This window comes from Neovison vison, chromosome 7 (genome assembly GCF_020171115.1).
Source record: "Neovison vison isolate M4711 chromosome 7, ASM_NN_V1, whole genome shotgun sequence".
NCBI classification, from domain to species: Eukaryota; Metazoa; Chordata; class Mammalia; order Carnivora; family Mustelidae; genus Neogale; species Neogale vison.
Window position 1 is genome coordinate 138,180,451 of NC_058097.1, and position 22,140 is coordinate 138,202,590.

Genomic DNA, 22,140 nt, shown 5'->3' on the forward strand with positions numbered 1-22,140 from the left:
TATGGATGCTTTTTTGATGTAATAACAGAACTGAGTAGTGACTGAAACCGTATAATTTGCAAAATCTAAAGTATCTACATTCAGGTCCTTTACAGAAAATGTTTGCTTATCTCTAGTGACATAAGGGACATAAGACATAGGGGATTGGTGTAACTATGGAGCTTTATTTTGGTTTTTATTAGAGAGAGGGTCCAACTGTGAAACTTACTTCACCTGATGAATTATGAATATTTTTATAAAACTGTGTTCTTTTCAGTGTCTCTGTTGTCCTTCATTGCATGTAACAATTTGCCTGATGTTCCTTTTGACAGGGATTTGGAGTTTTTCTGATTTTTTTAAATTCAGAAAATGGGAAGAAACCAGAGAGGGGGGACACACTAAATTCTATTTGTGTGTTAGTGTGTGTTACCTATCCATTTATAAACCTAATTCTGTAGGGTTAATGCCTAGAAAAGATTGGTGGATCAAAGGACATAAACACTTAAATTTTTAATAAATACTGCCAAGTTACATTACAAAAGGATTAAGCCCAGTCACTTGTCAACAACTGCCTGTTTTTCTTCATTCTTGTTGGCACTGAGTAATAGCTTGGTTTTGATTGTTTTGGTATCTCCTAGTCTGGTGCTAAAGAAAGGATAGTTCTAGTCTAGCTTAATTATTATATTTTAATTTACCTGATAAGGGAAGTCTTTTCAACATGACTATGAATTGTCTGTCATTTGCTTCATTATTAGGATTCTCTGTAATAGAAGTCAGCCTTTTTAGAGATTTTGCAAGTATTTACCAATTTGTTGTTTACTGTTCAACTTTGTGCTTATGTTTTTCTATACCTAAAAACAAGTTAATTGGTTCATCCTTTTGATTCATTTCTTGAGATGAAACTGAAGGTATTTCTAGTATTTTTGATAGACAAATAGGTGCTGGGGTTTTTTTGTTGTTGTTTCATCATAATTTAGTAATATTCTTTATGTGTAAGGTACTATGCTGTTTACAGTCAATGTATCATTTAATTCCCCCATATGAAATAGAAATACTATAATAGCCATTGTGAAGGTGTTTGTTTATAATATTGGAAAAAGGTGTATTTAAAAAAATACATTTCTTCTACCTAGTTTAGCTTTGTTCCTTGGTGATTGCCTAGGAATTTCAGAAGTTACAGGGTATTTTTGTTCTTTGTGGCTTATTTCTGAATTAAATTGAATGTTAACAGAATTTTTGTTTACTTGTGCCTGAACTCTTGACAGGTTTTTACGCTATTTGGATGTAGCTCTGATTGCAAGAAATAGATGTCTTTTTCTCTAATACACTTAAATATTTGAATTTGCAGTTTTTGAAGGAAGTTTTTGTCATTTAATACATAGATTGTCTCATCTTTTTTCCCCCCCTTAGGTTAACAGTAATGAACTTACAAATGGGGTAATAAATGCTGCCTTCATGCTCCTGTTCAAAGATGCCATTAGACTGTTTGCAGCATACAATGAAGGAATTATAAACCTGTTGGGTAAATATTGCTGTAGTTTATTGTTGTTGCTATTCTTTTAAGATTTTATTTATTTATTTGAGAGAGGGAGAGAAAGCACAGCCAGGGGTAGGAACAGAAGGAGAGGGAGAGGCAGATTCCCCACTGAGGGAGTCCCGTGCGGGGCTTGATCTCAGGACCCTGGGATCATGACCTGAATTGAAGCCAGACACTTAACAGACTGAGCCACCCATGCCCTTCCAACACTGTTGTAGTTTAATGACATTTTATTTTTTTTAATCTTGTGTCCTGTTGATAAATAATGTGTGAGTTGTTACTTCGAGCTGCCTAACCACTCGATGGGTTATTGATGACAATTTATTTGGAGAAAAGATTTTTATACCTGATTATGGGTTAAGTGATTAAATACTTCTTTTTACAACTAGAAGGTTCAACTGGATGAAATTCTTTTTTTTTTTTTTAAGATTTACTTATTTTAGAGTGAGTGTGCGCTTATGCATACACAGGCGTGCATACCTAAGTGGGGTCGGGTGTGAGGGGTTAATGGAGTGAAAGGGGATGGAGGGGAAGAGGGAGAGAGACAAAGAATCCCTAAGCAGACTTCCCACTAAGTAGGGGGCCCTGTGCTGAACTTGATCCCAGGACCCAGAGATCATGACCTGGGCCAAAATCAAGAGCCAGCCGCTCAACCAGCTGAGCCAGCCAGGTGCCCCTAAATGGAACTTTGTTTTTTTACATATATCTGTGGTTTTTTCCTATTAGTTTTACTATTTTTTAAAATATAAAATCCCCTTAAAATTAAGTTGGCGTTTTTTTCTCTACCAGAAAAATCTACTTCCTCACAATTTACTCCATAAAGAATTTTAATTGTAAAATAGATGTTTGTTCTAAGCCTAATTTTAAAATTGATAATTATTTTAAATGCATTAAACATTTATTTTTTGGGATGCCTTTCACTTTTGAGGCGTTTTAAGAATGTGTATATTCATTATATACAGAATGCAGTTATATATATATATATATATATATATATATATATATATATATATATAATGCAGTTAATTTTGCCAAGAAATTATCATTTTTTTCTGTGGGACTTGGATGGAGTACACAAGTTAACAGTTTAAAGAGTACCTAAGTATCAAGTGTCAGGTATCAAATGTGTTCACTCCATTGTGCTTGTTTTCCCTCCCCTCCCCTTTAAAAAAATTTTTATTTTGCTTTTTATGAGCTTATTCACAACTTAACTTCCTTTAGGAATGTTTTAATTTATGATGATAGGGAAATTGAACTTACTGTTTCTTAGGTAAAAGATAGAAGGTTTTAATTTGAATCTCCCTATACACTATGGAGTATTATGCCTCCATCAAAAAGGACGAATACCCAACTTTTGTAGCAACATGGATGGGACTGGAAGAGATTATGCTGAGTGAAATAAGTCAAGCAGAGAGAGTCATGTATCATATGGTTTCACTTATTTGTGGAGCATAACAAATAGCATGGAGGACATGGGGAGTTAGAGAGGAGAAGGGAGTTTGGGGAAATTGGAAGGGGAGGTGAACCATGAGAGACTATGGACTCTGAAAAACAATCTAAGGGTTTTGAAGGGGCAAGGGGTGGGAGGTTGGGGGAGCCAGGTGGTGGGTATTAGGGAGGGCATGGATTACATGGAACACTGGGTGTGGTGCAGGAATAATGAATACTGTTATGCTGAAAATTAAATAAATTTTTAAAAAAGGAAAAAATAAAATATTTTTCAAAGAGGGAATAAATAAATAAATAAATAAAATCTTTAAAAACAAAAAAAGATAGAAGGTTTTCTAGAGTTTTGGGAATCTGTCTTAAGACCCTGTGATTGGTATAAATGAAGCTCTTTGTTGCTGTTCATATAGTAAGTTTAAATAAGTTTTCCAGGTGACATTTGGACATGATAAAATTGCCATCTTTGTTAATATGTTACTAATAAGAATATTTGGAAGTAGAAGTTAATGCTGTTTTAAATGGAGAAAAGTATAACGTGTTAACAAAAAATGCAATTATATTTAGGAAATTGTGAGGTAAGGAATTTTATAGAACAAACTAGTAATACAGGGGAAGTCAAATGATTTTTCTGTTTTGATATAATAGTACCTCTGTTTTAATTTGCTTTAAATGTCTAAGCTAATATAACACTTAATATTTTTCCTGTAGGGTGAGTGTGTTCTCTGAGACCCCTATATCATCTCTTTGGGGGCTATTACTTAATCCTTTTCCTTTTTGAGTGTTCTGTTTTGATGTGAACAAAAGTATTTTTACATTTACTTTTGGCAGAAAAATATTTTGATATGAAAAAGAACCAGTGCAAAGAAGGTCTCGACATCTATAAGAAGTTCCTGACTAGGATGACAAGAATCTCAGAATTTCTCAAAGTTGCAGAGGTAAACTGTCCTTAACTGTAGTTAGGTATAGATTTTAAAGAAATAAGGCATCCAGATGAAAGAAACATCTTAAATATGATAAAGTATATATTTAATCATATCCATATGCTGTTGTTGAATCCTTTGTTATGGTATGAATATGATGTGGTATTGAATAAGATATATCCTGTATATTTAATTCAATATTCAATATTAAAAGGTGTATCTATTTTTAAATTGTTTATTTCTCTGCAAAATTAGGTAGGTGGTACATAATGGTGGCAGAGATTTTTATGTTTGGCATTAGCCATGTATTTTAGCGTATTTGTCCTGGTAGGTGATAGAGAATATTCAGTGTGAGTGCAAGTCTTTTTCCTCCAGTGAGACTTGTAGATAGGGTCACATGGTTCATAGAGTTTTGTTCCCCTACAGAAATGAATTTAGTGTATATATTGTTGATCATTGATTATGAAAACCATGAATGTAAGTTGTAGGATAATTTTATAGATCTATTTAAAAAACAATTTTCTGGATTTCTAGAATAGTGTTATACTACTTTACTTAAAATTGTTCTTTTTTTTTTTTTCATTCCTCAGTCTAATGTATTAATGGTAAATATAGTTTAATAGAAAATTTTCCTCAAGAGGTTTTTTTTTCCCTGTAAGAAAACACAGAATATTTTAAAAGAATGTTAGCCTGAGCCAACATTTTAATTTTTTAGTAAGCTCATTACGAATGATAAACTTTAAGATAATTCATAACATTTCTGTATCAGTCTATAGAAATTGTTCTTAGCCATCAACTGATAACCTCTCTGCATTTTTTCTTCACGACACCCAGAAAACTTTTTTCCCTAGTGTGGTTTTAATTCTGCAGTGGGTGTTATAAACTTTGGTGCTTATGTCTGAGTTTGAACCCTGATTTCAGCCATACCATCTTGATACAGGTGTTAATCTTGGCATCCCATGATTTCCTCATCTGTTAAAGGGGTTTTCAGTAGTACTTACCTCACTGGGTTGTTGTAAAATTGCTCAGAACAGTATCTGACTTCTAGTTTGTGTCCTGAAGACATTTGCTATTATTTCTATTCTCTGCCACCTTGAGAAAGCACTTACTGGAATGCAAATGAATGTCAGTAGTGGTCTTTTAAGGATGATTAATCTAATATATATTTTATAGGAATTTTATATTATACATTTATCTTTTCCAAGGAAAAGAAAGTAATCTATAACCTTCAGTTCAGAATGCAGCAGATGTCCTATTTTGAGAACTCTTGGCCCAAGTGATTTTTTTTTTTTTCTGTATTGATGTGTACAAAGGATTTTTACAGGTAGCTAAATGGCATTTGAAAAGTGTAGTTCATTAATTTTGGCAAATAAAGGAAGGATTTAGTTAGTTTAGACAAAAATATTTTAAGTTGTTTAAACTGTCTGAAACATCTTACGGAGGAATTTATCTTTTGCCAGAAACCATAATAAAAATATTAAAAAGCTAATAAAACCCTGCTTTTAAAAAAATAATTTTCTGGCATTGTCACAGAAGGCATTTGTGTTGTGGTAATGCTTACAGGCATTGCACAGAGCTTGCACAGAGGCAGCTTTCAATGTTTTTGTTTGTTTTCCCTTTGTACTCTCTACCCATCTCCAGTAGAGATGTCTTGCTTGCTAGGATAATTTTGGATGATGACTGGGCTATAACTCATCAGTTATATCAAAGTATTTAATGTGGAACTAGCAAGTTGGTGAGTCTAGCTCTATTACCATAGTGATATTTCATTCTGTAGCAGATGAAATAGAATAAAACAGGACAATGAGACCTTTGAAGAAAATAGCTTTACATTAGCTCTTCTATGAAGTCCACTGAAGTTTGTATTGGATTTAAAGTATCTCTCAAGGAGAAATCAGTGTATTTTTTTTTTCCCCTCATTTCTTTTGGGTCAGTCATATACTAAAATAAGAAGGTAGCGTTTGGGACCCCAGGGTGGCTCAGTTGGTTAAGCGCTTGCCTTCAGCTCAGGTCATGATCCCTGGGTCCTGGGATCTGGTCCACATCAGGCTCCTTGCTCGGCGGGGAGCCAGCCTCTCCCTCTGCCTCTGCCTGCCACTCCCCCTGCTTGTGCGTACTCTCCCTCTCTCTCTTTCTGACAAATAAAATCTTAAAAAAAAAAAAGGTACTGTATTTACTATGTTTCCAGTAAATTCTTAAATGTTTTAATTTGTTGACTTTTCCCTTTAGCCTATTACGTTCTTTGCATTTGATAGTTGTAGTTATTGACTTTAATTTTAAGCCTTTATTTACCTACAGTTGTTCTGGTCTGAGATGAAATAGACTATCTGTTCCATATGATGTGAGAAATAAAATATTCTTTCATTAGACTGTCTTTGGGCTTGCAGATTGTGACAGCATAGCTTACATAAGTGCTCAGAAGAGATGGAGATGGCAACTTAATAGTCTTAATGAATTTCAGCCTCTAGTTCTCCGTTTATGACTTTCAGAGCCATTAAAGAAAGCCCTTAGGAATACTGAATGATACCTCTGGATATTAAATAGTCTTCTGATTTTAAAGATTATCTATCTAGAATATTGTTCACAGTACTATCTGTAAATTTCATTTTCTACATTTTTAATACTTATTTATTATAATTTTGTTTATTAAATAAAATGCTTCTGCTTCTTGCAGCAAGTCGGAATAGACAGAGGTGATATACCAGACCTTTCACAGGTAAATATATTGCTATAATATCATTTCACTGTCTCCTGTCTTTACCTGTATTGCTAGATGTGAAGGGTACAAAGATGAACAATAGGCAGCTCCTGCTGTCAAGGAGATCAGAGTAATTTTCTTGGCAGATTTTAACATGATACATTGCCTACTGTTGTGCTAGCATTTTGATCTCTTCATCTCTTATATTGGTGGAGCTAGCCATTACTATACCATTCCTTTAGTTTATTCCCTTTAATTTCCAGTTCAAAGCCCAGTTTTAATTTAGGATTCTGTAGCCTAGTAGTTAAATATCTAAACGTTCAGCTCAGGTGTACCTTAGACTATATGTGATCTTAGGCAAGATACTTAAATTTCACTGTCTCGGGTTGTTCATTTGTAAAATGGATATAATACTAGTGTCTTCCTCATGGACTCAGTAATTACATACAAGGTAGTTAGCATGGTGTCTGTTGTGCTGTAATAGCTTTTTAAATGTTAATCACTGTCAACATTCTCATCTCTGACAAGAGCTCTGGGAGTCTTAGACATTTTGTTGAGATTAGGGAGTGGTGTACATATGTACACAGTTCAAAATAGTTAATGTTATAATCCAGTATTTTTGGTTTTAATTGGTCTTCTCCTATATCTTTCTTGTACTAAGGTAGGGTCTTATATATGAAGAGAAAATGCAGAATGAAGGAAATTGTGCATGTTGTAATTGGTAGAGAGATTGAGATTCCTGTAATCCAGTAACTCTTTATCTCAAATCCTAAAGATTACTTGGGGCAAGTAAATACCATTGATGCATTTGCTTCACTGAAAAGTAGTGAAGAGTTCCTTTTCAGCTCACTGAAAAGGTTTCCTTTTGAAAGTAATTAGCTCTTCAAATTAAGTTAAGATTTGCTATATAGCCTTTAAAGGCCAGTCTTTGTTCTTTAAAATAAAATTAAGCTAAATATCTGTTTCACTGGAATCTGATAAACTGTAAACATTTGCGTTATCAGCACACTGTTCAGTATAAAAATCAATTCCAATTCCATCACCCCAGTTCTCAGGTCCCCCTCTGGTCACTACCTAGTCCTCTCCATAAATCACTGTTTTGATTTCTAATAGCATAATTTTTTGACATCTTAAATGTAATATAAATAGAATCTTGCAAGTATTTTTCTTGTATCTGCCTTCTTTTGCTTATCATAGTGTTTGGAGTTCTGTCATGTCTTGAGTGTACCATTAATTTATTCCTCTTTATTGCCGACTAGTATTTCACTGTGCGACTTCACAATTTTGTTTATCCATTTTCCAGATGATGGACTGTGGGATTATTTGTAATTTTTTACTGTTTTTAATAAAGCTACTAAAACATTCTTGAGCAAGTCTTTTCATGTGGAGATATTTATGTCTTTTGGGTAGATAATTAGGAATGGAATTGGATAGTTAAGCTAGGTGTATATTTCATATCATAAAAAAATTTCAGATCCTTTTTCAAGGTGGATGAATTCCAACCAACATTATGTAAGAGTTTCATTTGTTCCATATCTTCACCAGTGTTCCATGTTGCTAGTCTTTAACCTTAGACATTCTAGTGGGTAAAAAATTACATCTCATTGTGATTTTATTCGGCATTTTCTTGATGCTGTTCTGTAGTTTCATTTATCAGTAACTGTTTGAAGATAATGTTTGCACACTTTGAATTACTCAACAAGTATTTATTAATTATAGGGAATGGGCCCAACAATATGTTTAGCTTTTAGGAGTATGTTTTTATTTAAAATTCAAATAAATATTTAAAAAAGTAATTACTTGCAGGAACCTCTCTTAATGTTTCATGTTTACATAGTCTCAGTTTTTATATTTTTGATTACATTTATTAATACCTCTTACTAGGTTATGCTTATATAATAAAAATAACTCTATTGTTCATTAGTTTGTGAGGAATATACCTATTTGTTACTCTCATATGTTAGATAATAATTTTTTTTTTTTGACCAGTGCCCTAATGATCATGAAAATCTTAATATCTGTACAATTTTAGGCCCCAAGCAGTCTTCTTGATGCTTTGGAACAACATTTAGCTTCCTTGGAAGGAAAGAAAATCAAAGATTCTACAGCTGCAAGCAGGTACATTATTCTTCCTAGGGCAAAGAGCAGGAGTGATGTTTCTGAGAAAGTTGATGAATCCCGCTTAAATTCCAAGTTAATTAACTTCCCCTTATCTTGATTAATCATTTATAAAATGTGCTTAATAGCATCTCACCTCATAGAGTTGCTAAGGACTAAATGCATTAATACATGTAAATTTTTGGAATAGTTCCTGATCTTCAATAGATGGCAGTATCTCTTAAGATGATAAAACTGACTACATGGTTTGCAGTGGTATTCATAGTGTCAGTATTTATCTCAAAGGTGATAGTATACTGGGGCACCTGGCTGGCTCAGTCAGAAGAGCATGGGACTCTTGATCTTGGGGTTGTGAGTTTGAGCCCCACGTGGGGTGTAGAGATTACTTAAAAGAAATGAAACTTTAAAAAATGAGCAATAAATTTAAAAAACAAAACTTTTAAAAAAGTGGTTATGCATCGATTCATGTGGTGTCTAGTAATTTTCAAATGCCCTTTTACAAATTTGATTAACCTCCACTGTAGGCCAGTGAAATTTATGCAGTAGTAATTCTGGGACTCAAACCTATGATGTCTGATGTCAAATTTCATCATCTTTCTCTAATGCCAGTTGATTATTGACATATTTAAACAGTCTGTTGGGCTTTGAGCTGATTTCTAAGACTGAAACCAGTTAACCATTGAAAATAGCACAGATCATCTAATACTGACTGTGTAACATGAGTTTTATATTGGATAGTGACTTGAGTAATTCTCGTTTTTTATTATGATGATTTTCTTTTAATAGCATGAAAAAAGTTTGTGTAAAATATTTATAATGAGAACCTTCTTTTTCTGTAGATTTTTTGATTATTTCAGAATTATTTTGGGGGGGGCAACAAAATTTAATTTTTAAAAAAAGATTTTATTTATTTATTTGACAGAGATCACAAGTAGGCAGAGAGAGAGGGGGAAGCAGGCTCCCTCCTGAGCAGAGAGCCCGATGTGGGCCTTGATCCCAGAACCCTGGGATCAAGACCTGAGCCAAAGGCAGAGGCTTTAATGCACTTAGCCACCCAGGGACCCCCAAAATTTAATTTTTAAAGGAAAATGTTATTACTGGATTTTAGTACTTTTTAATTCAGATTTGTTCTTTGAATTTTCTGTAGGTTTTTAGAAGCATAAGCCAAATTATATGGCTCACTTACTTGAGAAAATAATGAAAAATAAAGTCAGATAGTTGAGGTGTATATTGATTTAACCTCATACTTTTTTATCATAAAATTTGCTGGATATCTTGCTTTTCTGTCACAACTGTATTATTCTTCCCTTCTAAATTGTATCTTTATAAAGTTGATTTTACATAATATTGGAATAGTTTTGCCACTTAACATGCTTAGAATAGATATTAATGTTTGGTGTGTGATAAACGGAAAATGAGTAAAGGTTACTGAGTAGTAGTTCTGCAGGTTAGAATTCTTTACTACATGGGTTAATGGTGCTTAAAATAGACATTTGGGAATTTAATGTTGTTGAGGTCTGTGGTGTGGATAAGGTTTTGATGCATAAGGAAAACGAGTTGATCTGCTGTGTATTTGCCAGTGAGAGATGATGCATTCTACATGTGTGACATGTTTGAAAAGGAAATTCTGGCTTGGCAAAAGACTAGCACATAGAAAGGAAGTGCCTGGTGGACTAATGACTGAAATAAAATTGATCTTCCTTTAAAGGAACTTGTGGTCCTCTGGGAACGACGTCTTTGGGTGTTATTACATGGGAAACATCTAGTCACCATTATTTGTTACTGGTACTCATGTTTTAGTGTTCCTATAGTAGTACTGCCAAAATCTAGGCTGTAAATTAGCAGAGTAATTTCTTGTGAGAAAGTCAATACATTTTTTTTTTTACTAATTTATGAATGTTTTATTGATTTTTTTCCAATTTATTTATTTTCAGAAAAACATTATTCATTATTTTTTTCACCACACCCAGTGCTCCATGCAAGCCGTGCCCTCTATAATACCCACCACCTGGTACCCCAACCTCCCACCCCCCCCCCCACCCCCGCCACTTCAAAACCCTCAGATTGTTTTTCAGAGTCCATAGTCTCTCATGGTTCACCTCCCCTTCCAATTTGGGTAAATTGGAAGGAAAGTCAATACATTTTACCTGTAAGGCCTTTCCTGGGAGCACAGGAGCTCTTTCCTAATTGCATTGGTTCCCTCTCTTGGGACTTGGAAAAAGCAGTGTCCCTTAATGTTACTGTGAACCCTTTCCAAAGTCTAACCGTTAAAAAAAAGCAGTGAATGTTTGTATAAATTAGCTAATTGCTAATAATTCTGTGGGTAGAATATTTCATCTGAAGTACTGATTTTTACTCCATAAGGTAAATTCATAATTATAGTGCTGATCCATGGCCATGTTTCCAGACCATTTCATAACTATGTTGCAAAAAGCCAAATTACCTTTGTCCGATTACTCTAGGGCGACAACACTTTCCAATGCAGTTTCTTCCTTGGCAAGTACTGGCCTGTCTCTAACCAAAGTGGATGAGAGGGAAAAGCAGGCAGCATTAGAGGAAGAACAGGCTCGTTTAAAAGCTTTAAAGGTAGGTGTTTGCATTCTCTGTATTGGGAAAAACCTCTAAATAGACTAACAGTATTTCATGTATAGTTTTCCAGATGGAGTGAAACTCTGGAGTCGGATTTTTCATCCTGACATTGAATGGCTGATAAAACAGAGAATACCTTTCTGCTATCAGAACAAAATTAGATAATGCTTTTTTTCCCAAAGCCTTAAAACAAAATCTGCTTTCTGGATTCTTTATGCTAGTTTCTTTTCTCAACAGGAACAGCGCCTAAAAGAACTTGCAAAGAAACCTCATAGCTCTTTAACAACTGCAGCCTCTCCTGTGTCCTCCTCAGCAGGGGGTATAATGACTGCACCAGCCATTGACATCTTTTCTACTCCTAGTTCTTCTAACAGGTATGTGGAAGAGATAAAGATTACCTTTGAGTATTTAGATCTAAAGGTAGACTTCTCATAGAAATGTTACAGAACTTTTCAGATTTAGTTTAATTTGTGATTTTGTGTTCATAAATTCACACAAAGGAGGTGATACTAGATGGTGATAGTGGTATAATTAAGAGTTTATGTTTTGCATATTTAGGAGATGAAAGATGGCTGAATTACAAATTCATACTAATTGGAATGTAGTAAGTTATCTCTGTGCAGCTGTTTCGTTTATGTACATGGATGTGTAATCTATTTCACAGGATTCTTTCATTGGATATTAAGTTAAATTGTCTTTGATGTCTGTTCCCAGGTGTTAAACTCAGTGATCTGGAACATAGTAAGGGTTTAGAGTTGTCAGGTTTTTGTGGCAATTAAAGCCTACCAGACTAACTTCAGTAATCTTGTTGTGTAATTAAAGCTACTGAACAGTGGAAGTTAATATTTCCAGGCGAATTAGGATAATTGGCTTTTTCTAAGTTTGTCCTGTCTTTTATCTCGGAGTGATTTAAAGTCTTAAGTTTGGAAGTCAGATTCTGGTTTGAATCCTTGCTCTGTTTGTTCTTCTCTTCTTTCATTCCTTCTCTTTTTCTTTTCTTTTCTTTCTTTCTTTCTTTTTTTTTTTTTCTTTCTATCGCTTTCTCTATCTCTGTCTCCAAATAAGATGTATGGTACAGATCAATGGTTCTCAATTTTTTTTTTTTAAAGATTTTATTTATTTATTTGACAGAGAGAGATTACAAGTAGGCAGAGAGGCAGGTAGAGAGAGAAGGAGGAGGAAGCAGGCTCCCTGCTGAGCAGAGAGCCCGATGCGGGACTCGATCCCAGGACCCTGAGATCATGACCTGAGCCGAAGGCAGCGGCCTAACCCACTGAGCCACCCAGGCGCCCCCAATGGTTCTCAATTTTCAGTAAGCATCAGAATCACCTGGAGAGTTTCTGAAGCCATAGATTTTTGAGTTTCACCCCCAGTGTTTCTGATTCAGTAGTTACAGGGGTTTTTAATTTCCAGCAGGCTCCCAGGTGGCTAGTATAGGATGTAGCACAGTTTTTAACTAGCACATGGTAGATGCTCCAGAGAGAGAGATAGGGTTTTCTTTAATTTTGTTATTGTTGTTGTTTATTTTATTAGCTCATTCTTTTTTTTTTTTTTCAAAGATTTTATTTATTTATTTGACAGAGAGAAATCACAAGTAGACTGAGAGGCAGGCAGAGAGAGAGAGAGGGAAGCAGGCTCCCTGCTGAGCAGAGAGCCTGATGCGGGACTCGATCCCAAGACCCTGAGATCATGACCTGAGCTGAAGGCAGAGGCTTTAACCCACTGAGCCACCCAGGCGCCCTGTTAATTTTGTTTTTTAATTTATGTGCTACGTGTTTAGAATCCTTCTTAAATAACATGAAGTGTCGCTACTTGGAGACCTTGGAAAGAAGTCTGTCTTAGGAGAGATGAGAGATAAGTGGAAAAGATTTTGAATGTTTGAGAATTAAACAAATTATTAGATAAAGAACTAATTTGACTATGTTTTATTTCACTTAATAACTCTCAAAGTTTTTACCTTTTTAATTGTAACCGAGGGCAAGTCTTACAGCCTATTATAGAATGCTTTATTGCCTGTTCTGTTCTTTTTTTCTCAAGGCATTAAATGCGTTTGTATTTTTCCTTACCTGTCAAAACTAATTTTTGTGTTTAAAAGGCATTTTATTTTTGAGTAAGTTAAAAATGATATGTGCTATAGTACACACAATGCTTCAGTTCATGGAAACTCTAGGATCTTTGTTTGAGTTGTTACTCCTTAATCACATAAAAGTCTTATATATCATGTAAAAGTGCCTCACTTGTGTAATAGGTTGACTCTGTTTTAAGTTTATATCATGTATGCATGCATAATTTTTTCCTGTATTGTTGGTATATTTGGATATTGAAGCAATAGAAGGAAGTTAACAGGTATTTTTACTTCGCTAAAGGTGTTAGTATTACCAATGTAATTGAAGTTCTTTGAAGATTAAAAGTAAGAAAACAAATTTCCTTACAAAAATTAAAATTGCCAGGATATTTCATATTTCAGAATCGTGCTGTTTAGCTTCATTTCAGTAAAGAAATCAGTATTTTCCTGGGGAAGTCACTGATCCTTTCCAGAGGGGCTATAATTGAATCCTATATAAACTTAAAATATGGTATGTGAATTTTTTTCCCAAACCTCCTTAGAAATACACTGTTATAAGTAAAAACTTGCTGTTAAATATATAAAGGATATGCAACTATTACCTTACTGAAAGTGTTCCTCCTTTTGAGGTTTACATTACTTGGCCTTTTTTCACTTTTAATGTTCTTTATTTACTGGGCAGGAGAAAGGGAGAGGCTGATAGAGCAACATTTACCTAATAAATAAATAACTCATCTTTTCAAAATATTTTCCTAGCACATCAAAGCTACCAAATGATCTGCTTGATTTACAACAGCCAACTTTTCACCCATCTGTACTTCCTATGTCAACTGCTTCTCAGGTAGCAAGTACATGGGGAGGTAAGCATTAATGAATTCTGCTTTTTATGCTGTATAGGCCACTCCCTTTCCCATTCTGTAGTGTTTTACTTATTTGTGTAGTTTTTGGTTACGCTTGATAATGGAGAATTTCAAAAATATTACCATGGCATTGAGGTCATTTTGTTCCTTGAAGACATTTTCATGTATTTGTAAATGTAATTTTGGAATTTCTGTTCAATTAAATTATGAAAAGTTTTAATAAAGGTGAAGAGGAAGGTCCCAGTGTATGTTGAAGTATGAAATCATCTTTCAGTGTTGAGTAACTGTTCCATAATCAGAAAATGCCTACGGGTTTTTTTGTTTTTGGCATAGGGAAAAAAGTGACTTACGGGAGAAAGAAAACTTCTGTCATGTAAATATCTGATAAGGTTCTAATAAAATTCAGATGGTGTTATCAAGTAGTAAACTATGTTCTGACTGGGACTGTCATGACAATCTTTATGTTACTTGCATTTAAAACTTGTAGTTAGTTGAGACCTATAAGATTTTGGTATTCAAAGAATTTTCCCCTAATAGTAACAAGGAATGTTTGCTGCCCTGTAGTAGTTACTGATCTTAGGGTGACTATATCATGATCATTGACCTGTCATCTTTGAGGGATTGAACCTAGTCCATGTCAATTTTTAAGCAGTTTTGCATAGACATATAGTATGCTTTCAAATTATTTCATTTGGTTGGTTGTGATGCTTCTGTTATGTAAGTATTATTTTATGAACACTCAAAAATTATTTGCGAGTAAAAGGGGAGTTATTCTGAGCAAAGATACTGTCTATAGAATAGGGAATGGCAAGCTACCTTAAAGTTTTATTGGTTCACATGTAAAATCTGAATTGATCAGCTTACTTCTCATAGCAAGATAAAATTATTCTCGAGAATTTTTATGTTAGTATGAATTAGACTTGTTTCCTGTATATTTTAATGATTAGAGTTTTAAGAACTTTTTTCCATTTTTTATAGTTCATTCTTGAGGCTCTTTGTAGTGTAATAGAGTGCAGTCTCTGAAAGCAGGATTTTTTATTTATTTTGTTCAGTGCTATATTATCATTGCCTAAGATACTGATTTTTAATAAGTTTGTTGAATGAGTGGATTTTTTTTTTTTTTCTGGACAGGTTATTTCTGGTTCAGGATATGGCAGGTAACAGAAATAGTAAAACGCTAAAATACTAGCTTTCTAGACTAATCTTATGAGTCATGACTTGATTAAAAAAAAAGACTTAGAAGATTAGTTTAATTTAGCTAAATCTTAAGTTCTCAGGATTAATTCATAAAACTGATAAGCTAGTTTAAAGTCAATAAATATTTTAGAATTTTTTACCTGAGTGAAACATAACAAATTTAGAAAGTGTTTTTTTAAGATCCTAATGATATGTCCTAATTTTAGGATTTTTAATCTGGTAAAATTTACTTGTTTATTTTCTGCTTACTGTGAATTGTTTTAGAAGTGTAGTAGAATTGACATGACCATGTAAGGAGTTTTAGCTTGCTTCCCCCCTTCACACAAAAAAAAGAAAAAAACCAAGTAGTTGTTTCCTAAATAGATGAGAAATTTTACAGAAGTCTTAGTGAGAACTAATACATTTCAAAGAAACTGAACTATGACATTATTTTATTTGGATACCATATATAGTTAATTCTAATAATTAACAAATTAAAAAGTTTTGGCTTGGGATTATTGAACTCATATGAAGGCAGATAGACTGTTTTTGTAGGAGAATAATTTCACGAAATTTCAGCCTGTAGAAGTTGTTTAATGTCTTGTTAAAAGAAGTCATTTCATAGCAGTCTGTGGGCGAATACTGTATGTAGGAACATACTTAATTATGTCTTATTTTTCTGTTTAAGGTTATTTTTCTCTTGCTACTATTTCCATCAAAAATTCCTTTATATTTTAGCATTAGGCTTGTTATGTACAAGTGAGACCATTGAAAGTACTAAAAATACAAATCAAGAATGGTGGGAACAGAGGCTATAGCAGTTGACCATTATTTTTCCAAAAGCTTATCGTTATATATGAGGAAAGGACAGTAATGTTTACTCTGAACCTCTCAACTTAAGAATTAAATCTTGTCTTGGGGCACCTGGGTGGCTCAGTGGGTTAAGCCTCTGCCTTCGGCTCAGGTCATGATCTCAGAGTCCTGGGATCGAGCCCCACATCGGGCTCTCCCCTCAGTGGGGAACCTGCTTCCTCCTCTCTGCCTGCCTCTCTACCCGCCTCTCTACCCACTTGTGGTCTCTGTCTGTAAAGTAAATAAATAAAATCTTCAAAAAAGAAAAAAGAATTAAATCTTGTCTTGACTTTGATACAAAGATAATTGATTTCTGAGCCGATGATAATTTCAGAGTTTTGACTTATGCACAATTGGCTGCCTGAAGAGTGTTTTAAGTCAAGAACTTTGAATACTTCCTAAATCAGTCAGTATATTTTTTATATCCAGGACATTTGGATTAAGATTTTTTACTTTATTTTTGAAATTAAAGTTAGATTGAGATGAATAAATAAATCATATACGTAAAAGGTTTTGATCATAACAGTAAAGGTTAAGTTTTTTGAAATTAACCATTTACCTTAACATTTGAAATATGTAACATTTTAACATCATGCTGCTTTTATAGCAAAGCAAAGCAAAGGTACGATTTTTTGATAATCCTAAAATTTTATTCTGTGTTTGTCTTGCTTTCATTTGCTAAAATGGTTTTTAATAGCAGAGTTAGTACTTTTTAAAGCAGATTTGGCATTAATTTAGTTCTTACCATAAAGCACCACAGAGATGCTGTGTATTCCCAATCATAGGTAGTTAGTGGTGCTGAATTAAAGGGAAGTAAGGTTTGACTGTTTATTTAAAAGGCATTTAAGAGTCCACCTAAAAATGAACATGAAAGAGAGAACACAAGCTCTTCTGTACCCCTCACTACATTATTAATGAGCCTTTGATTTTTCAAGAAATGATCTGGAGTCTGAATAGGCACTTCGTGTTGAATACTAATATGTGAGAAGATTTAAGTTTATATCACCTTTAAAACTTTGTGTTATATCAAATCTAAAAATGAACAATATTATCAGCTCAGTACACCGATGTATGTCTTAAGCTAGATTTTAGAATTTAATTCAGGCAGACCATTCTGAAGTTAAATTTGCTTTACTCTCCACTGGCATGAAACACACAATGCTTTAGGGAAAACTTATTTGTGTCAATATAGGTATCCAGTATTTAGGACCTCAGCATTATAATATGTCTGCTATATTAATCCTCAATTTTTTGGGATTATTTTTCTTTGACTGTTGTAACATAAAAAACTTTTCTAGTAACTAATATAGGAATAATGGGAAAAATATTTTTTAAAATAAAATACTTACTTATTTATTTGTTTATTTTTCATTCACCTGTCTAGTGAATAAAGTTTAAGTTGGGGTAGCTGGAATGTTATTTTCTTTTAATCGTAATGGATTTGTTTTTATTAGTAGTAGTACAGTATCCACTAACAGATTAACATCATCTATATTATCTAATAACTCTGTCAAGTAGATTAAGGACTGTTTTTTCTTACTGTCTAGTTGACCTAAATACAGTCACACTTGCTTGTTTCTGCGTATTCTTTTCTAAGATGTTTCATATAATAGAAAATGATTGATAATAAGTACTTAGGTAAAACTCCATCATTCATCAGAGCAGCAGATAACTAATGACTTTTCCCAAACATGTCTTTTCTCATAAACTAATAGATCTGTAATAGCAGAATGTATTTTTTCGAATGCCTTCTCTCATGGCTTCTTTTGCATGAAAAACTAGAGATGTTTTGGGCCCGACCATGTATGAAGTACTTTAAAAACTTCATGCCACTATTCACTATTTTAAAATAGTACTTTGAACAAATTGATGAACACTAAACAGTGCATCCCCTTCTTTATGCAGAAAGCAGTTAGAGTGGTCATCATTATAGGTTTTTTTTAGGACAGAAAACCTTTTTCTTGTTATCTGTTTTCTACTTCTTATTTCTTAATTACTTTTTTGGATTCTTTCCCCCCATCATTCCATTAATTAAGGAGTGGGAGATGGGAAAGGTGTTGAACGTGATTGTTTTAGTTTGAATAATGTATCAGTGAATTTTGATACATTTGTAAGACTTTATTTTTGGGTGTAAATTGATGTTCTGTAGGAATATTTGCTAGAAAAGGTCCTGTGTGATTAAAAAAAAAAAATTAAAGTTTTAAAAAATGATTCTGTATAAGCCAGTGACCTCAACATTTTCTTGCTGTTTCCTTTTTTAAATAGTTTTAGGATTTGTGGAGCACCTGCTTTGAATTTATTGACTTTAGGGAAAAATGTATTTGTAATGAATGAGCTGGCTATTTTTAGGCTATTTTTGTGTTCTTATTGTTTTATCATACAGTCTTAGAGTAAAATACAGTGCTTAATATCATATTGTTAAGTGAGCATCACGAACTATAGTAGACAAGAATAGGCTTCTGGTTAAAAGGTTAGGAGGGTTTTGCTGCTAATGATAAGTGGTTTTTAGTCATTAGAATGGTGATTATTTTGAATGAGGTATAGGTATAGTAAATACCTGATTCTAAAATAACTTTAGAAGTAGGATTTGATAATAATACACATTTGGTACCATCCTAATATGGAATAGTACTTTTGTTATTACTTTAGTAAATCATTTAAAGCCTTAATGATTTCGCTTTAGAACTCTTAACTGGACCTTCATTGTGGTTCCCAGTCTATGAAATGGCCACCATTCTTTTTTCTCTGTTCTTAATTTTTCTAAAATTCCTTTTCTGTTTCTAAATCATTAGACCTTTTCTTCATCTTTATTTTTTTAAATTTCTACCTCTGAACCTATTTAAGACTTACCCTACATGTTATAAATAGCCCTTTACCCCTAATTTTGTTTTTTGATATTTTACTTACACCACACGCATACTACACTGGTTGTTTATATCTTTCACTTGAATAAGCATAGGTATGCCATGAAAGCCAATACATTCCCATATAGGGTGGGGAACATGGTCCAGGGTGGGTGGTTCTTTTATCGATGCATTTTGGTTCTTTTCTTTTTTACCTATTGGCTTCCTGATGTTAGAGAGCAGATCTGTCCTTAGTATGCTACAGATGTTAATTGGACACATTAATGTTTTCTTCTGAGGATTCATTTTAAAAGAGGTTAAATGTAGTTCTTCCATCTTGATGACGATGATTAGGTATGCACTTAAGATTAATAAACAATAATATAGCTGCTACTTTTCACTGTGCATCTTTTGACTAATTACAATACTAATTAATTTACTTCCTTTCTTCATTTTGCTGTAATGCACTTGGACTGCACAGATCCTTTCTCTGCTACTGTAGATGCTGTTGATGATGCCATTCCAAGCTTAAATCCTTTCCTCACAAAAAGTAGTGGTGATGTTCACCTTCCCATTTCTTCAGATGTATCCACTTTTACTACTAGGACACCTACTCATGAAATGTTTGTTGGTAAAGTACCATTTAACCTTTCTTTCCAATTAATGTTTATACTGCCTAAGTATTTTTTACATATTCATTAATTATTTTTAAGGCGCTGCAATAATTATTTTGGATTTTATTATCAAATTTTAAAATAAACTAAATAACAATAATATAGTGACATTTAAAAATTAGTATCCCTAATTTTATTTAATCCAAGTTTTTAGGAAAGAAGATTTCCTTTGAAGTTGTGGGTTGGTGTTTTTGTTTTTGGATTTTTTTTCTTTTTTTTGTGTGTGTGTGTTGTTTTCCATCATATTATAGTGTGATACTCAAGCTGTCTAACATCATTTATCACATTTTCCCCCCATGTTTTGTTTATTAATTCAGAGAGTTGGCTATAGGGTAACATCTCTTACACTTACTAATATGTATGTACTTTTATATCTTTCCTTCTTTGTTTAGGAGAGAGGATGGTTATCATTCTCAGTAGCTATCTTTTTTTTTTTTGAACTGTGAATAGTAAGATCGTCTTAAATCCATACATACCCTCTGTCCCATTCTTTTTTTTAAGATTTTATTTATTTATCTAACAGACAGAGATCACAAGTAGGCAGAGAGGCAGGCAGAGAGAGAGGAGGAAGCAGGCTCCCTGTTGAGCAGAGAGCCCGATGCAGGGCTCGATCCCAGGACCCTGAGATCATGACCTGAGCCGAAGGCAGAGGCTTAACCCACTGAGCCACCCAGGCGCCCCACTCTGTCCCATTCTTAAGGGTTTCACTTCATTGTTAGCCTGGAGATAAATGACAAGTAGAAAATGAAAACTAAATTGCCTTTAGTTGTGGTATAAAAATCTGTAAAATGGTAAAACTTCACTCCAGAGTTACACAAGGAAATCTAAGTATAAACTTAGAATATATAGTAGCCTGAAATTAACAATTTTCAACCCCATGAAAAGATTCTGAACACCCCTTAAAAGACGATGAAACTGCTTTTATTCACCAGAGAAACAACTTTTAAGGCAATAAAAATTTAAATCTGTGTTTAAAGCAGCATGTTAAAAGTCAGCTGTGTACCCTAAATAGAAACTTAGCCACATTCTGAACATTCTGTTCAATACATATGAGGAGGTGGAAGAGAGGTGACTAGAAAAGAGTAGTTGGAGATTTTAGGAAGTTCCAAGGCAGGTGCTATTATTATATATAACTAGTCTCATAGCTCCAAATTCTAAGAATTAATTGCAGGCATTCCTTCATGTCATTGTAACATATTACAAATTAAGTATAAAGTGGCTGAAACTAAATTTCATATTTTGCTACTCTTCAGAAGAATTGTTAAATGCTGTACCTTATTTGCTTGGTAAAAAAAGGTTACTTGAGTTAACCTTGGAATGTGGTTTTCTAATAAGTTTATATTTTCTTTATACTTATTGAGTATGAGCTAGCATGTATTTAGTGGGTCTGGCTTCTTTAAGATTTTTTTTTTTTTTTTTTTTTTTTTTATTTATTTGAGAGAGAGAGACAGTGAGAGAGAGAATGAGCGAGGAGAAGGTCAGAGAGCGAAGCAGACTCCCCATGGAGCTGGGAGCCTGATGTGGGACTCGATCCCGGGACTCCAGGATCACGCCCTGAGCCGGAGGCAGTCGTCCAACCAACTGCGCCACCCAGGCGTGTGGGTCTGGCTTCTTTTATCATTAAGTCGGTTGCTTTAATTGGGGTTATGAAACAGCTATGTCTTTACTTTTGGTCTTAAAATTTCTGTCTTTAGGTCAGACCAGTACATGTGCTTCAGTATGTCAGTCTTCTGTTTACCCTAGAGGGACAGAATGCTATAGGCTATAGCTATTTCACATTGAAACAGAACCAGAGTAAAAATATAAAAAATTCTGTGAGAGTTAATTATTACTTACGCTTTTCAAGGAAACCCTTTAACGGAAGGAATGTACTAGAAATGTCCTTTTCCTAATGTTAAGTTGAAGGCTAAGGCCTTTAGGTTGGGGTGAGAGAAAGACCAAAAAGCAAAGAAAGTTAGTAAAATTGATGGCCGTATATGCTAAGGTGAGTAGGTGCATTTGAAGATCAAAATCCTAGAATTGGTGATTGTAAGCTTGTGAGGACCTCCAGAGAATATTTGGTCAAGTTCTCAACTCTCATATTGGTAACAGAATTAATACCATTTTTATGCATGGATTATGTGAGTCTGAGTAAGGTTAATGTCCTGAGACAACCTGGCTGATAGGAGCAAAAGCTTGAAGCAGGAATCTGGTGTCTTTGCTTTACAGAGCCCTTTCCTTATGAAAGTGTTGACTTTATTTAAACTCTTAAATTCTTTGAGTGTAAATAGTATAAATGAAAGTATAAAGTATACTTAAAAAATATTCATCTGTCAAGTTTTATCATTAGCAAAAACTTACTGTTTAGTACTTGTGTTTTTGTAAAAGTGAGTCTAGAATGGGA

The 22,140-nt window shown here is 33.8% G+C and overlaps 1 protein-coding gene across 9 annotated transcripts in view; it reads left to right on the top strand.

Moving 5' to 3' along the window:
• Window positions 1–22,140, top strand: part of PICALM (phosphatidylinositol binding clathrin assembly protein) — a 113,514-nt gene that overhangs the window by 59,232 nt on the left and 32,142 nt on the right. For 5 of the 9 annotated variants that reach the window (XM_044258367.1, XM_044258364.1, XM_044258366.1 and 2 more), the window contains exons 6-13: window positions 1,390–1,501; window positions 3,791–3,897; window positions 6,557–6,598; window positions 8,613–8,698; window positions 11,161–11,284; window positions 11,525–11,661; window positions 14,109–14,212; window positions 19,565–19,714. In XM_044258367.1, the coding sequence (XP_044114302.1) occupies window positions 1,390–1,501; window positions 3,791–3,897; window positions 6,557–6,598; window positions 8,613–8,698; window positions 11,161–11,284; window positions 11,525–11,661; window positions 14,109–14,212; window positions 19,565–19,714 (862 nt within the window). The remainder of the gene's footprint in view (window positions 1–1,389; window positions 1,502–3,790; window positions 3,898–6,556; window positions 6,599–8,612; window positions 8,699–11,160; window positions 11,285–11,524; window positions 11,662–14,108; window positions 14,213–19,564; window positions 19,715–22,140) is intronic. The other 4 variants (XM_044258371.1, XM_044258373.1, XM_044258370.1 and 1 more) reach the window with 1 other exon arrangement.